We start from the raw sequence: 16,496 nt of genomic DNA on the forward strand, positions 1-16,496 counted from the left end.
TGATACATTTTTTAAAAATTGCATTTTTCTTCTCTAGACATGAAGTGGATCTATACATGGGGCTGCATAATTTCAGACATCACAATAAAATAAAACAGAAGCAACTGGCATTTTTACAAGCTTCATCATCTTTTTACTGTCTATTGTATTCTACAGAAGAAAGACACATCAGAGAAACTACATTTGTCAAGCTTTTTCTCTGCAACCAGGCATAGCAAATGCTGTTTTATTGTAAGGACTGACACAGATTGAGCTTTTGAGTAATCACACCACAGCTGTTTGTCTGAAAAAAGAAAAAACTGTGCGATGTCCAGCCTGTCACTGCTGGCGTGAAAAAAGTAGAACTTAGTGTAATATGCCTCTCTTCCAGTTGCTGTGTTAGAGCTGGCATAGAGCCGGGCATGGAATGTGAGATGTGTCAACCACCTCAGTCCTTCCCACCAAAGCCTCAGAAATTTGCTGGACAACAGTTCTCTGAGCTAGCAAGGAAGGTGGGTGGGTAGTAGGAATGTGCAGAGAATCATCTCAAAGAACTCCAGCTATTGGTAAGTAATCTTCATTTCTTGAGTGGTTTCTGCACTTTCCCACTATTGGCAGGGAGTGTTACAGACTTTGCATCAGATTTTGAAGCTAAGTCTAAAGATTGCTTAGTCAAAGTACGTATTGAGCTTCAAGATGCAACTCAACAAATTTCAGCTATAGAGATATATGTCTAAGGCATACCACAGAAGTCATATCAGCCCTTATGGAATAAGCCCCAAGTCCAACTGCTATAGGAATATTTACTAACTTACTACACTTCAATACAGAGCCTGATCAACTTGCGCAGATGTTGGGTAGTGATACTCTTTCCCTTGTGGTTATCCCTATAGGCAATGAAATGTTAGGGTGATTTTCTGTATATTTTAACCTACTTAGGTAGAAATTAATGCCTTCTCAATATCTGATTTATGCAACTTATATCCCCCATGATGGAAGTGTGGTCTAGGAAAGAATACTGGCAGTTTATTATCTGATCTGATTATATGGTAATTAGTCATTATTTGGGAAGTAATTTTGAGTGAGGGTGTAGGACCACTTTATCCTTATGGTAAACTGTAAAAGGATGACCAGCCATAAGAATCAAACTCATAGCAATAAAGAAAACTGTTTTAATGCATAAACCGAACAGAAACCAGTCTTCCATGGGCTCTAAAAGGGTTTCAGAAGCCTCTGAGGACTAAATTTACATCTCAAGGGGATGATGCTGGGTTCCTCGGCACAGGGAATAAACTCACCAGTCCTTTCAGAAGGTGTTTCACTATAGGGTGATTAAACACTCCTGCGGTCTGTTTCTAGATGATTAACTGAAATGGCTAAGTGATGCTCTTTTAGGGAGGATATCCCAGAATCTGATATCAAAGTGTTCTGAACCGAAGACGAAGGGGATGTAATTGGAGTTTTTCCACACCACCACTTGTGTAACACCAAGAGTAGACGATTCCCTGGAATTTAGCAGGATCTTCCAAATTTGGGCTGGATAATATAGGTGTCCTGGATATCAACCTTGTCACATAGATTAAAATCTAGCTTGAACAAATGGCAATGATATACAGAAATATATCTAGTTAACCAGGGAGAAATGTCTAGTGAGGTGCTTCAGGGTGTGCAACTGAACCCAGGCTTACTTAACTTCATTTTAAGGCTCTGGTAAAAAAGGCATAGAAAGTACATTTGTAGATGACATTAAACTATGAGGTGTTTAAAACACCAGTGAGGGGAGGAAACACTAAGGAACCTAAAGAGGTTAGAAATATGGCAGGAAATGAAATGAGATTCAACCTGGAAAACTGCAACCCAATATATCTAGGGAAAAATAACCCACAACACAGATATTTATTGATGAGGAGACATTTGTAAAGCAGTCAAGCCAATCTCCCACCTCAACCCTCAGGATAAGAGTGAACAGAAAATTGGATACGAGTTTGCAATGAAATATGGTAGCAAAACCAGACTATACAATTTTGGATTCCTTGCACAGGCAATGCATGATGTCACAGAACAGGGAGATGATGGTCCGTTTTCACACAGTGCTGATGAGATGCTACTTACAATTCACGGAGAGGTTATACTAGAGGAAATTCAAAGATAAGCAATAAAAATGATGAGGGAGTTTGGATAGCTGACTGCAGGAGAGGAGTTTAAACCTGCAAAATCTGGCCTAACGCTGACTGAAGGCAGGGGAGACATGAACATCAATGAGGAACAGCAATTGTTTTGAGCAGCCCAACAGGGTTTCACAAGAAGTAACGGGAACAAACTTGCACAAAGGAAAAGTTGGCTGAGCGTGCAAAGGCCCTACGCTCAACTTGATGACATTTCTGTGTTTGTCTGTCTGTCTCTAACACATTAACTTTTAAATGAGGTCTCTGATCAATTCCAAAATTTCAACGAGTGTCCTAGGCATCGAAGACGAGAACCATACCGATTTTGGGGGGAAACCTGAAAACCTAATGGGGAAAAGATGGGTGACACAGCTTCAAGCACTTCTGCAAATGTCTGCAGATAAAACAATTTAGTTATGGTACCCATTAATGCAGTGGTCCCCAAACTTTTTTTGATCACGCACCCCTGAGCCACGATCGGCAGCCGGGGCTGGGAGCGGGGCCATGGTCAGGACTGGGAGCAAGGCTGTGGTCAGTGCTACGGCCAGGAGTGGAGCTGGAAGCTGAGGCCACAACTGCGGCTGGGGGTAGAGCGGGGCTGGATGGTGCTCCCTTCTTTCCCCCAGGGGAGGGGAAGGAGGCCGGCCCAGGCCCAGGCCCCACTGTGCCCCATCGAATACTCCTCTGTGCTCCCCTAGGGGGCGTGCCCCACAGTTTGGGGACCACTGCATTAATGCATTCCAGCATAACAATATCCCTGACCATCCTCCCAACAGAGTTTAACATGTTAATACCCTGAATGACTCACTCCCCACATACATTATGGTGGGGAGGGGAAGGAGGAATATGGAGGCATGTGAAGAAGAGACATTGGAGGCATGCACAGAGCCCCTAACATCGGGGGTGTGGAGGGAGAATGGCAGATCCTGATATTGGGAGGAGGATCCATGATGCCTTTGGCACAGGGGAAGAGGGGAATGATGGTGCACACAGAGCCTCCCAGCCACATGGGGGAAGAATGGAAGATTGTGAAGCGGGGGGGGGGGGGAAGGAGGAGGATTGGGGTGGGTGCAGAACCCAGGGAGGTGAGAGACTGGAGGCATCTGGTATGGTGGTAGGAGTGCACACAGAGCTCTTGCCATGAGGGGAGTGTGACTGGTGGGCACACAGAATCCCTGGCAGGTGGGAGATTGGGGGAAGATGTACAGAGTCCCTAAAATATAGTGAGATGGGAGGGTGGCACAGATCAGGGCTTGTGCAGGATGGAATGTCCAGAGCCCTGGTGTGTGCCATGTGCTTGGCCTACAGAAGCTATGACGTGTGTCCCTCTCTAGTTAGATTGATTATGAGAAAATATATCATAACAAAGGTTATTAACCTCAAGGGAACGCAAAGGAAAGAAATCCCATTGCCTGAGTCATTTACAAAGCACACTGCTGAAGTAGTCAAGAATATACTGTAAGCAACAGTTCCTCATTGGCACAAGAGACTGGGTATTAGCTCATAAATCGGTTTCACCTCTAGTTTCTAGGTGAATTTTTGGGTGGGGTTTAAAAGAGCAGAAGATGGATAAGATCTCATAAAGGGACCTGAGCCGAAGCCCACTGAAATCAATGGAAAAACTCTTGTTGATTTCAATGGGCTTTGAATCAGGCCCCAGGTTAGGGAAGGATTTCCAGGCATAAGGGTCAACATAAAAGAAATCATTAAGAGGGAGCAAGTTAGACAGGTATATAGGTAAACAAGTTTATCTCCTGCTCAGTCAGGACACAGGCAGAATGCCAAACAAAATGACTTGTTTCAGGGACAAGTGCCCTAGTAAGGGAGTACTCTCTCTGAACATTAATTATTAACTCATAAACAAGCATGACAACTTTAGATTAAAACAAGGGGCACGTAGGGACACTCCTGACAGAATCTTAAATGAGCTCTCCCCTTCTGTAGCAGATTAATGATTTTGCCACCCCTAGGCCCTGAAATAATTGCTGCCCCCATATGAACTTGTGAACAGCACTAACTGATACAACAAAGGAGTCTATTTTGCACATTTTTGCTGTCGTTTCATTTTCCCTTTCTTTCTTTTGTATGGCATTTCTTTTTAAACTGAGAACCACTTAATTTCTTCCTTCCGGTCACCATATTAACGTTTAGAATTGTCGCGAGTATGTTTACTAAATGGCGTCGCGCCGTCCTTGGTGGTTTCAATACACGCGCTGATTGGTAGAATTGCGGCGTCACTGATGGTTCGGTTTGGTGCACAGTTACAATATGAACAAATGACGACACAGGCCTCCGACAGACAGTGGGGCTTGTGCAAAAAATGCCGCGGTTACAAAAATGCTGCTATTATAAATTTGCCACCCCTGCAAATTTGTCGGCCGAGGTGACAATACGCCATTGCTCCCCTTCCCACGGGCTTTATACGCTATGTGGTATTATGTGCACACTCTTCCTCTTTCCTTCTATTTCTACTCCCATGCGCTCTTTTAATTCTGCTGCTGTTGCATGATGAAGAACTGCAGGGCTGAACAATGAGATGGACACATCAGAGATAACTACTCCCTCTTCTCCACCTATGCCTCTTTATCGACAGTTTGAACGTTACAGTCCTACTGGCTGACACGAAAAGGGGTAGCGGAGAAGGCAAAGACATATAATTTTTTTTTCCATTTTAAAGGCCATTGGGTCACTCACTGACATTGTCTAAGAACCAAGATCTTACTGCACAGCTACAGAGCACTGGCATTAAAATGACAAAATGGAGAATTTTAATTACTTGCCTCTCTTCTGGGATAGAACCCAATACATATCCATAAGAGAATTTTCTACTACACATTAAGGCTAGCCATAACTAAAGTGCTCCCAACTTAACACAGTCCAACAACAGTCCTGTTAGAACTGGGTAACCCCATGAAGTAGTCCTTTGCTTCTACTGACATTTCAGAAAGTGAATTCTTTATTTTCAGTCTCACGTTGCTGATATTAAAAAAACAACAGTTCAATAACTAAGGAAAAGTCTCTGGTCAGAGTTAAGCTGCTTTGGCAGAAGTCTGAGCGAAAGCCATAATGGCCATTTCCTGTATTGCATGTGGTTGTGGTAGAAAAAGGGATTTCAAATGAAGATCTCCAAAAGGCCACAGGCATGTATCCAAGATTACTAAATATCAGAAAATTCCTTTTACTACCCTGTGAATTACAGGAAAAAGTTTTAATGCATGTTTTCTTAACTAACAAAAGTACTGTAGCAAGCACTAAAGCAGATTTTTAGAAGATAGCTTTCTGAATATATCTATTCAATTACAGGATAGTTTTCTTGTTTTGGATCGAGTTTTTTGGCAGTATACAACACAAATGTGGAAATAATCAGAACCGCTGTATGTGACATTGCAGTACTTAGAAGAAAATATAAAACCCACTCAAAATAAAATATCAAATCATACACATTAGTTGCTAATAAATTAAATGTATGCTGTACTGTCAAGATAGATTTTCTTTTAATATCTTCCCAGTGCTCTGACATTTTAAAAAATTAAGCCAGCTGTCCTTTCTTGTTTCATAAAGAACAGAATTAATGTTAAGTTTATCTCCAGCAAAACAATAATTAAGTTTGTTTTTCTTCACAAATTAAATGAGTTTATGCTTCAGAAGTTCAGACAGCTTATGCAATTATAGCATTTCTTTCTTCTGAAGAAGTTCATCAGGAGGTCAGGCTTTTTAAATACAACCTGCTAAAAGTACATTTTTAAACTGGCACCATATGCTATAAAAACCACCACTTATCCTAGCCTCCATGGTTTGGCTTCATGCTCCCACCACAGTTTGTGCTAGCTGGGTGTGTCACAACATAGATTAATGGATTTTAAAGGCAGAAGAGACCCATTATGATCAGTTAGTCTGACCACCTGCATAACACGACCATAGAAGTTCATCCAGTAATTTCTGCTTGGAACTCAATAACTTGTGCTGAAACTAGAGTGTGTGTTTTAGAGAGGCATGCAATCTTGATTAAAGACTTTGAGTGATGAGTCTACCACATCCAGTGGTAAACTGTTCCAATGGTTCATTACCCACTCTATAGAAAATGTGCACCTTATTTCCAGTTTGAATATTTTAGCTTCAACTTCTAGCTATTGGATTTTATATGCTTGCTATGGTGCCAGAGAGGAACAGAAAAAGACAGCATTATTTTAGGGCAGTGATACTCAGAGCTCAGTGATTCAGGAGTCAAATTAGCAATCAGAATTACCCAAAAGAGCCACACTAGTATGAATTCATTGTTTCATTTACTATATAATTCTCACAGCAAAAATGACTGACCAAGTATATTATTTTATCAACTACAATTGGTGATAACATAGTAAAAGCATCCTGACTGGTTAATAATTAAATCACACAGTGTTTTAATATTGTGTGCTGCAAAGAGCCGCAGGACACACGTTAAAGAGCCACTTGCGGCTTGTGAGCCTCAGTCTGAGTATTGCTGCTTTAGGGGTTCGGAAATGGAATGTCCTCCCATCCTTAAATATTTGGCAGATTTAACACTTAACTTTACAGTTCTCATTTTGCACAGATCTTTTGCAAGGGAACTTTTAGTAATTTATTGCGATGTAGCACGTGTCACTTTTAAGAGAAGAGGAAATGTAATGCCTGACCCACTCAACTCACTCCCAACACCCAATTGACTTAGAGGTATGTTGGGATAACATTAAGATCACTACAGGAAATTCCAGCCTTAAAAGTGATACTTCTCACAAATGAGGTTCTGTGACCATGCAGGCCAATAAATATGTTGTTCAAAACTATACTTCTTAAAGTTGATTCATTCATTACACTTGTCTCCCTCCAGGTTAGCTAGCATTGCTATACTAATAGCAATACCATACTAACTGATATCTAGCAGTTTCCATTAAACCAGTCATGGTAATTTAGAGCCAAATGGTGAAGGGAAAAAGTATGTCTCATTTCCAGCAACGATATTAAACTACCATGACCAAGAAATGGGTATTTTTTTCCCATCAGACAGTCTAATAGAAAACGAAGCCTGCACTTTCACAACTTTATTTACAGAAAATATTTTTTTTTATAATTTCTCAGGAACTGGTAAGAGCCTTACATAAGCTGCACTATAATGAGCAATGTACTGTTTTAGGCTTCTGAGAATTAGGGATTATTTAGAGTTCAGCCAAACAGAAGGAAAAAAAGACATCACTTGGAATACAATTTTCTGTGCTGTGGTGGAGGCTTAGCTATACTTAAGAGGGCGGCAGTGATGTTTCAGTTGCTTTTCAAAATATTTTGTGACCATAAGCAGCAATCATAAAACCAGCCATCTAGTACACACTTTGTGTAGGAGGTGACTGAATTTCCATTCTAAGAAGTTTTATTTTGGTTCCCTCTCTTAAATCTGCAAATAAAGGGATATCCACCTTGAAACTGGGGGGCTAAGTTTGTAGCTTAGTTAGATTTTTCTGCCAAACTGGAGTTCAGTTGGACAAAGCATTCATGAATGACACCCAAAGAAGGGAGGTACAAAGAGTTCAAAAATAATTTTAATGAATTTTTATAGCCAATAATAATAATGTTGATGAGAAGGAGAGAGATAAATCATCATTTACTGTACTTTCTAGAGCACAGAATAAAAAAAGAGTATACTTTTACACACATTTAGCATTTTAAAGCATAAGTCAGCTTTTATTTTTTGGACAAGCTAATTTAGTGTTGTGAACTGAGGGGGGAGAGGTGACACGTTTCATCCAGGTCTGCTACATAGACACTGGGGAGGAGCAGAAGTCCTCACACCTCTGTGAACCATGGAAGGCCAGCAGCAAAAGATCTCTACTACTACAGCAGACACTTAGCAAGTCTGCTTGGGGGAAGAGAGAGATGGTGAGGGGCATTTGCCCATTTCCTGCTGGCAGCTTATGAGACATAGCAGACCCCATATGGAATGTAGAAGGCTCTTCAGCTCCCTCCTTCTCCAATCCTCAACATGACTTAGGAATCTAGCTGGGGGCCGTACTAGGGTTGCCAATGTCTAATCACACAAAGGCAAACACCCTTGCCCTGCCCTCTTCAGAGGCTGCTTCCCCTCCCTCTGTCGCTTGCCCTCCCCCACCCTCACTCACTTTCACCGAGCTGTGGCAGGGGTTTAGGGTGCAGGAGGGGGTGTGGGCTCTGGGCTGGGGACGAGGGGTTTGGAGTGTGATAGGGGGCTCCAGGCTGACCCTGGGGCGGGGGTTTGGGGTTCGGGAGGGGGCGAGGGCTCTGAGAGGGAGTTTGGGTGCAGGAGGGGGCTCAGGCCTGGGGTTGGGGTGTGGGCTCCGGCCGGGCGGCACTTTCCTCAGGCGGCTCCCGGTCGGTGGCACAGTGGGGTAAGTCAGGCTCCCTGCCTGCCCTGGCTCTGTGCTGCTCCTGGAAGTGGCCGGCACATCCCAGTGCTGGGGTCTCTGCGCGCTGCCTGAGCACCGACTTTGCAGCTCCCATTGCCCAGGAACTGCGGCCAATGGGAGCTGCGGGAACAGAGCCTGCTTTAGCCCTGCTGTGCCACCGACTGGGAGCCACCCGAAGTAAGCAGGGCCAGGGGACTTGGTGTGCTGCCCCCTCCACACGCCACTCCCAGAAGCAGCCAGCACATCCCTGCGGCCCCTGAGGGGGGTGGGGGAGGGTGTGTCAGAGGGCTCTGTGCACAGCACCGCCCCGATAGGTCCCATTGGCCGCAGTTCTCAGCCAACGGGAGCTACGGAGTCAGTGCTTGGGGCACGGGCATAGCGCAGAGACCCCTCTCCCTCCCAGGGGCACCAGGGACATACCAGCCGATTCCAGGAGTGGCGCAGGGCCAGGGCAGGCAGGAAGTCTGCCTTAGCCCCACTGTGCTGCCGGACTTTTAGCACCTAAAATCCCCCCGTTTGGCTTCAGTAGCCTCCGGGAGACAGGGACTGATTCAGGGAGACTCTTGGCAAAACCAGGAGGGCTGGCAACCATAGGCCACACGTGCCTTCCTGAGCGTGGTACTTCCTGAACAGCTTATTTTGGTTTGTTGCGGACTGATAAGCCTATTAAGATAAACAGGAAGAGGGCAGGCCACTGAAAAGTACCCAGTGGCTTGCAGAAGAGCTGCCCACTAACTCCTCTTACAGCTTATAGGGAGTGGAGAATGCAGGAGGCCCATAAGGCTTGGAAGGTTAAGGGAGGGACCTCAAAGGTTTGTCAGATGCACGCACTTACCCAAGGTGTAGCCCCACTCCTGTGCACAACCATTAAAAGGCAGGAAATTTAAGATTAAGGTTAACCCATTCATGTGTAAGCTCACAGTTAAGATACCCAAGCCACATTAATTCCATCACCTAATTGGAATTGATATAAGCAATCACTTGAAGAATAACAAACAGTTCCAACTTTTAGGTACCACAAAAACTAGAATGCTTGATTCCTGATCACGCACAGCTTGTACCAACTACAACCTCATTTACTGTCAGACATACTTGACAGAAAATTTCCTATTACACTAATAGCATACTGAAGACATAACTCCCCACTCCTACATCACAAAAATGACAACAGATGGAAGTTCTAAAAAATGCTCTTTTACTCATAGCAGCAATTCACCTTATATACTTAAAATCAGCTATTGAGATTCTACAGAAGATTTTTCTAGGTATCTGGCCATGTGTGCCCCCCCTGCATCTGAGATCAGAATGGGATCTCAGCACTGGAATAGTGTCAGCCACAGACTGAGTCCATCCATGACAGTAAACTTACTTTAATTCATACTTTGCAAGGTTAAACAACACTAATCAGATCAGCTTGAGCATTTTTATTTCTGTATACTTCTTAACTCGGAACAGTCATGGCCCAGCACACGTAGAGCAGAAAGTGCAATCTGAGCCAGCAGATTCAGCTTGGAACAGCATTTTATTTTGATTCCAAACCACACATAGCTGAACAGTTAACAAATGCAACAGGGGGCTATTGGTACACAACAGTCAAAACAAGTCCAAATCCTTTGTTGTTCTTCTCCCTGTCCTCCAATGAACAATTTAGTTGCTTGATTATATATGAGAATCAGAAAGAAAAGTGGGTGGGGGGTTCTTTTATGAACTTTTGCAACATAAGTGTAGTTGAGTGTATTTTAATGTATAAGGTCTATACATCTGTGATTAAAATCTTTTTGTGAAAAACAAATACAGTCACACCTGTGTAAAGAGGCTTCCTAAATTAATTACTAGAAATATTTTTTTCTTTAAGAAAGGTTTATGGGTCAGTGGATAGTCACAGGACTGTTGCAACAATACAAGATTTCTGTGTACTGGACACATTTTTGTCCTGCACTCATTATATTTAGATGCCTTATATGGTTTCTGATATTCATTTACTATGCAACTAAACTAGGATTTTTTTCATTTGCCAAGGATTGCAAATTGCATGAAGATGAACTTCACCTCATGCTGCTGTAGGTCCATGACAAACAAAAGTTATTCCAAACTCGGTGGAAGCTCAGCTCTGGTTCGACTCATAGAAATTTCCTAATCTGTACTCAGTCAACAGCCATCAGCAGGAGGGCACTGTGCTACACAGGCACATGGCAGGTGGATAAAGCTAGCTTTTGCCTGCAGTCTATTTTCTCATCTGTCACGCAACCTCATCACTATTTGAAATTCATGAATGCAGATATGTATTTCAATTTAATGCACACATTGTATGCATGCATGCACATCATGATATACTTATTTTCATAAAACAGTGCAACCTTCATAATAATTTATTTAAAAAAAAAAAAAAAGAGTATAGCCATGTTTTCTTAAAATGCTCTCTGAGACTGCTTAGGTTAACACATCAGTTATTTTGCTTGAATGTGTCCCCAACCTCCCCGTCTGAGATAGAACATTTCTAATCATACTCTAGATGGGTTTTTTCTTTAAATCCCTCTTTACTTATCCAAACTATGGTCCCTGGCATTTCAATTCTACACATGAAACTAAGTCCCAAGTGCATAAAACTATATGCTAGCTCCTCCCATTCCCTTCCCAGCCCCCAACATGCTCATTTAGTCGTGGCTCAAATTTACTGTTACATTTGATGCAGGTAAAGTGTGGGGCCCTATTATACAAAAATTCATCATTACCGACAAAAGATGGGCTAACTGAATCTTATGAGTCTTAACATTAATTCTTTTTATATTTATTACATTCATCGGCAGTTAAAAAGCCTGGTGCATTTGGAACACTTCCTACTTCCACAACAAAGTATGTCTAGGTTTGAATTCTTACGAGTTTCCTGCACCTCACTCACACTTCATCAAGCTTATTGTTCCTTACTGAAATAGTGGTGGCAGACACATCAGGATTCTGAGTGTGGCATAATAAAATGGAGGAAATGGAAAAACCAAATGGAAAGACTAAAAAAAAAACAAACCATTCTGAAAATCACAAAGTAAATATACCTGGATTTTTTAAACCCCCTGTTGTGCAGGATCTTGTACAACAGACAGAGTTCTAAGGCATACAGTAACACAGCACAGCATCAACACACAGGAACTGAATGCCACTTAACCACTGGAAATAAAATGTTTATTCTCTTAGATCCAACTCTCTGGACCTCTCCTATTCTTTCCCCTTTTCCACATTTACTTTGCCATTATTATTTTCATCAGTTTTGTAAAACATTTATCTTAAACATGTTTAATATAATTAAATATTGATTTCTGGTAGTGCCCGCAACATGCAAGCCACTGAACACACACAGAAAGGCATAGTGTCTCCCCAACAGAAGGCATACAGAGCCCCTGCCAAAGGAATAAAGGTGATCCTGGAGCGGTGGAGGCGGGAACGGTGGACACACAAACAGCGCCCTTGCTATGGCAGGAAGGTAAAAAGGAGGGGGGACAGAGAACCCTTGGTTTGGGGGGAGGTGGGAATCGGTGCACACTGAGTCCCTGGCTTAGAGAGGAAGGGAGGAATGGAGGGCATGGGGAAGGGCAGACAGAACTGCTGGCACATGGGGAGAACGGAGGATCCTGATATGGAAAGAGAAGTAAATGGGGGGTACATGCAGCTGGGCTCTGGGGTTAGAGTGTCTGGGCTGGGGGTTGCCCCGCAGCTGGGCTCTGGGGTTAGGGGCTGCAGATGTCTGGGCTGGAAGGATGCCCCATGACTGGGCTCAGGGGTGAAGGGCGGGTGTCTGAGACCACAGGGGCAGAGTTTTCCCCCAAAACGTACCCAGCTGGCACATGTGACACACCTAGACGGAGGCACCCAGTAAAAGCATAACAGAGAAACAGGAACTGGGTTGTTGTACGGGTTTCTTTAACTCTTTACTCCTGGGGGAATCTTTATTGCTATCCGTATTGCGACAGACATACTTTCTGACAGACATTTTGGAATAAATTACCAAAATAACTGAAACTGGCTTGATTATATTGTGTTATTTTGATAAATAAAATATGCATAATTTTGCAGAACTGTAAAATATTGTGCACAGAATTTTTAATTTTTTTGGCACGGAATTCCTCCAGGAGTAATGTGTGCACATGCACAATCTCTCACACATACATATTCTTAGTAAAAACTGATTTTGCAAAAGAAAAATAGAAGGGATGTCACTATTACATTATCTTCAGAACTCTTCAGCTTCTTTAAAACACCTGTTTTCCTATGAATTCTTAATTGAAACCTAAAGAAGAACATTTTTAGTTCCATTCTGCATCAGGACACCAAGATGGCAATTTCTTTTTTATTATATTTAAGCTCTTCAGACTCTCTTTTTCCTGATTTATTCTAATATAATGTAGTAATACTGCACGCAGATGTGGTCGCCCCATCTCAAAAAAGATATATTCGAATTGGAAAAGGTTTAGAAAAGGGCAACAAAAATTATTAGGGGTATGGAATGGCTTCCATATGAGGAGAGATTAATAAGACTAGGACTTTTCAGCTTGGAAAAGAGACAACTAAGGGGGATATGATAGAGGTCTATAAAATCATGACTGGTGTGCAGAAAGTAAATAAGAATGTTATTTATGCCTTCTCATAACACAAGAGCTAGGGGACTTCAAATGAAATTAATAGGCAGTAGGTTAACAAACAAAAAAGGAAGTATTTTTTCACACAACACACGTCAACCCGTGGAACTCCTTGCCAGAAGATGTTGTGAAGGCCAAGACTATAACAGTGTTCAAAAAAGAACTAGATAAATTCATGGAGGATAGGTCCATCAATGGCTATTAACCAGGATGGGCAGGGATGGAGTTGCTAGCTTCTGTCTGCCAGATGCTGGGAATGGGCGACAGGGGATGGATCACTTGATGATTACCTATTCTGTTCATTCCCTCTGAGGCACCTGGCATTGGCCACTGTCAGAAGACAGGATACTGGGCTAGATGGACCTTTGGTCTGACCCAGTATGGCCATTCTTATGTTCTCAGTAATGAGAATCTCCTATATTACACTGTAGCTTTTTTGTACCAATTTTACTAGTACACAAGGCTACATTAGTGAGTCTACAAATGCAGTATTTCAAAAAGGAGGTAATTAAATAAACTAGAGGCAACACTAATAATACACAGTCAATTTTACAAAATTACAGTGCCTTTGGGCTAGGAGACAAAACCAGGATAAAATTGCAGAAGGTTTTGCAATATGGCTTTGTAGACAGTTTATTGATAAGAAATGTAAAGTGTTCACTGACCTGGGGCCACTAAGACTTGCAGTGTCTCTCACTGCCTGCGCTGTTTCAGAAGCAAAATCAAGGGCACCGGCCATTGGTTTGGTTACTGTGCCAACCAGCCCTTTCCCAAGGCCTGATATGAAACCACTGACTCCTCCTTCAGTTTTGACACCTTCTACTGTTGAGGTTATGACACTTGTTAATCCACCAATGATACCTAGCAAAGACAACAAAACCTGTAAGTGGACCAACTGCTTTGCCACTAAAAATAAAACGACAGGATGTTATTACAGCTGACCATGTTAAATGATTTACTTTTTTGAAAGTTCTTGACCGAGTGAAAGCATGCTACCCACTTAATGCAGCACATGAAAAGTCCGATTATGAATGGATGTTTTTTATTAATCTAATAATATAGTCTTATATTTGTATAGGGCATTTTATCCTGAAGCTATACATACACAAAAGTATTTTGTCTACTGCTCAAGTGAAGCCATCTCCAACAGTGTGACAAGGATTTAACAGAACACAAAATATCACACAACAGCTTAGGACAGGAAATGAAAAATACTGTGTTCAGTTGGAAATACAAAGAGAAATTTAAGCAGGCAAAGCGTAATTACCCAAAGTGGAATTTTGACCAGGACACTGGGGACAGGCATCTCATTCTTGCAAAACATTAATGTCCATGAGAACCTGGCCCACAAGGGGTTAGGAACTTAAAAGGGAGATCCTCAGCTGGTATCAACTGACATAGCTCCACTGACTTCTTTGACTGCCCTACAGATTTTACATCACAGCCAAAAGACAGTAAACATTGTGATGTTGGAGGTTCGAACAGTATTGTTGGTACGTAAGTTCTGGAGTCGAGAAGCATATAGCATATGCTATGTTTAATTGTTTCATTTGGGTAACTTTGCCATACAGTGGAGTATTTGGGAAAACTACAGTTCAACAGATAGAATTTAAGAGTCAACTGCTTCGTCGAAGAAATGAAAATCAAAAACATTAAAAAACCAAAAACAAACAAAAAGATTCAAGTCAAAGAAGCTAATCAGCTAATGAATGTTTCTAACTGACTCTTCATTAAACAGTCTATATTTCAGATTTCACATGTTGCTAGCAACATAATTTATACCTGATTTTAGAACATACTAATGTTCTGTAACTGGAATAACCAAAATGCTTTGCATTCAAAGGGAAGTCTAACGTGATCCATTTAGAACTTCACTGCTTTCTTTTTAATAGAAATTTTTTTATCCCTGCACTAAGTGAACTACAAGAGTTAGATATGGAAAGAACTTACAGAAATGAACCTTTTCCATTTTTGGGCCATCACCTATCTCAAGTGATGGGGCTTCAACTACCTAGAATACTATTTCAGACTAATCCTGGAGACTGAATAAACACATTTCCCCTAATTGTACATTTCTTAAGTACGAGACTTTTTGATAATCATACAGACTGCATTTGAAATTGCACCAGTTTAACTAATGGTGCAATTTTAAACAAATTTTAAGAAACTGATATAAAATACAGTATGAATATTCAAATGATTTAAGCCTGGCTTATATCGATTTAGCTTAATCAGCAGAGAATCAACTCAAGCTAAATTGACATTAGCCTGTCTTCAATCAAATTAAGACTGTCCACACTGTCTTTTGCACCAGTTTAAATAAACTGTTTTTTAAGACAGTTGAAAGTTAAACAGGTGCGACTTTGAACACAGACAAGCTAAGGGCCGGATTGTGCAAGAAAACTGGAATCTGTGGGAACTGAGTGCAAGAGCGATACACTCATTCATTCATTTGTACCACTGGCTGAATATTATCTTATTATTTGTCACTTACAAAGAGATTGTTTGTAAGCATATTTATGAACCTATGAAGAAATTAGAAAATTTGGCTGATCTCTTTCCTAAATTTAGTTTTGATATCCAATAGTACAATTAAATAGGTCATTCTCAAATCTAGGTGCCTCTGCCAAAATGAAAAACACAATTAAATTAAAAGGAAAGCCAGCAATTGCTCCATTACGTTAAGCCACATGTAACCAACCAGTGTGGAGTGGTTTAAATTGAACTGCATTGTTTTTCTGAATCCTATCACTTTGGAAACACAGTGACAGACATAAAGCAACTGATATTACAGTAGCGTAATCTATTGATGCACAAATTACCATGAGCAAGTCCATGGATCCCAGCTATGAGATGTTCTCCACTGGTTGCGCCATGGTATCGAATGTACTCTCGTTCAGTTTGATGTCGGTTATCCATCGTCTTTCCCAAACCATCTGATAAAGTTCCAGCAAACTACAGTAAGAGAAACAATGGGAAAGTTAAAAAAAACAAACAAAAACAACCCCCAGAATTCTAAATTATCAAGATTTGTTGAAACAAGATCTGTGTTTAATTTTTAAACTCTCCTTTTTATTGCTTTATTTTAAATATTACTATAGTGCTAAAGACCAGAATTTGTCCAGTTCTCAATATCTGCATGTCACACTTACATGGCAGCATGAAAAGAGAATTTTTCGTTGTTTGAAGGTATGCATCCACAGCCTAATCCCATAATCACTATGTCTTATAGTCAGAAAGGCCTTATCTGCATTAGTATTTTCCTTAATACTGCCCCACAGTTATCATTCCACTAGAAGTAGCACCAGTGTAAGGCCAGCCACTTGTATCTTAAT

The 16,496-nt window shown here is 41.5% G+C and overlaps 1 protein-coding gene across 1 annotated transcript in view; it reads right to left on the bottom strand.

Annotated features, from left to right (window-relative positions):
* Positions 1-16,496, bottom strand: part of VPS13D (vacuolar protein sorting 13 homolog D) — a 196,941-nt gene that overhangs the window by 29,482 nt on the left and 150,963 nt on the right. Inside the window, exons 66-67 of the mRNA XM_084651570.1 lie at positions 15,984-16,116; positions 13,827-14,022 (exon numbers count right to left, since the gene is read on the bottom strand). Of these exons, the coding sequence (XP_084507696.1) occupies positions 13,827-14,022; positions 15,984-16,116 (329 nt within the window). The remainder of the gene's footprint in view (positions 1-13,826; positions 14,023-15,983; positions 16,117-16,496) is intronic.

The sequence above is a fragment of the Lepidochelys olivacea genome (assembly GCF_965140295.1).
Source record: "Lepidochelys olivacea isolate rLepOli2 genome assembly, chromosome: 18".
Lineage (NCBI taxonomy): Eukaryota > Metazoa > Chordata > Testudines > Cheloniidae > Lepidochelys > Lepidochelys olivacea.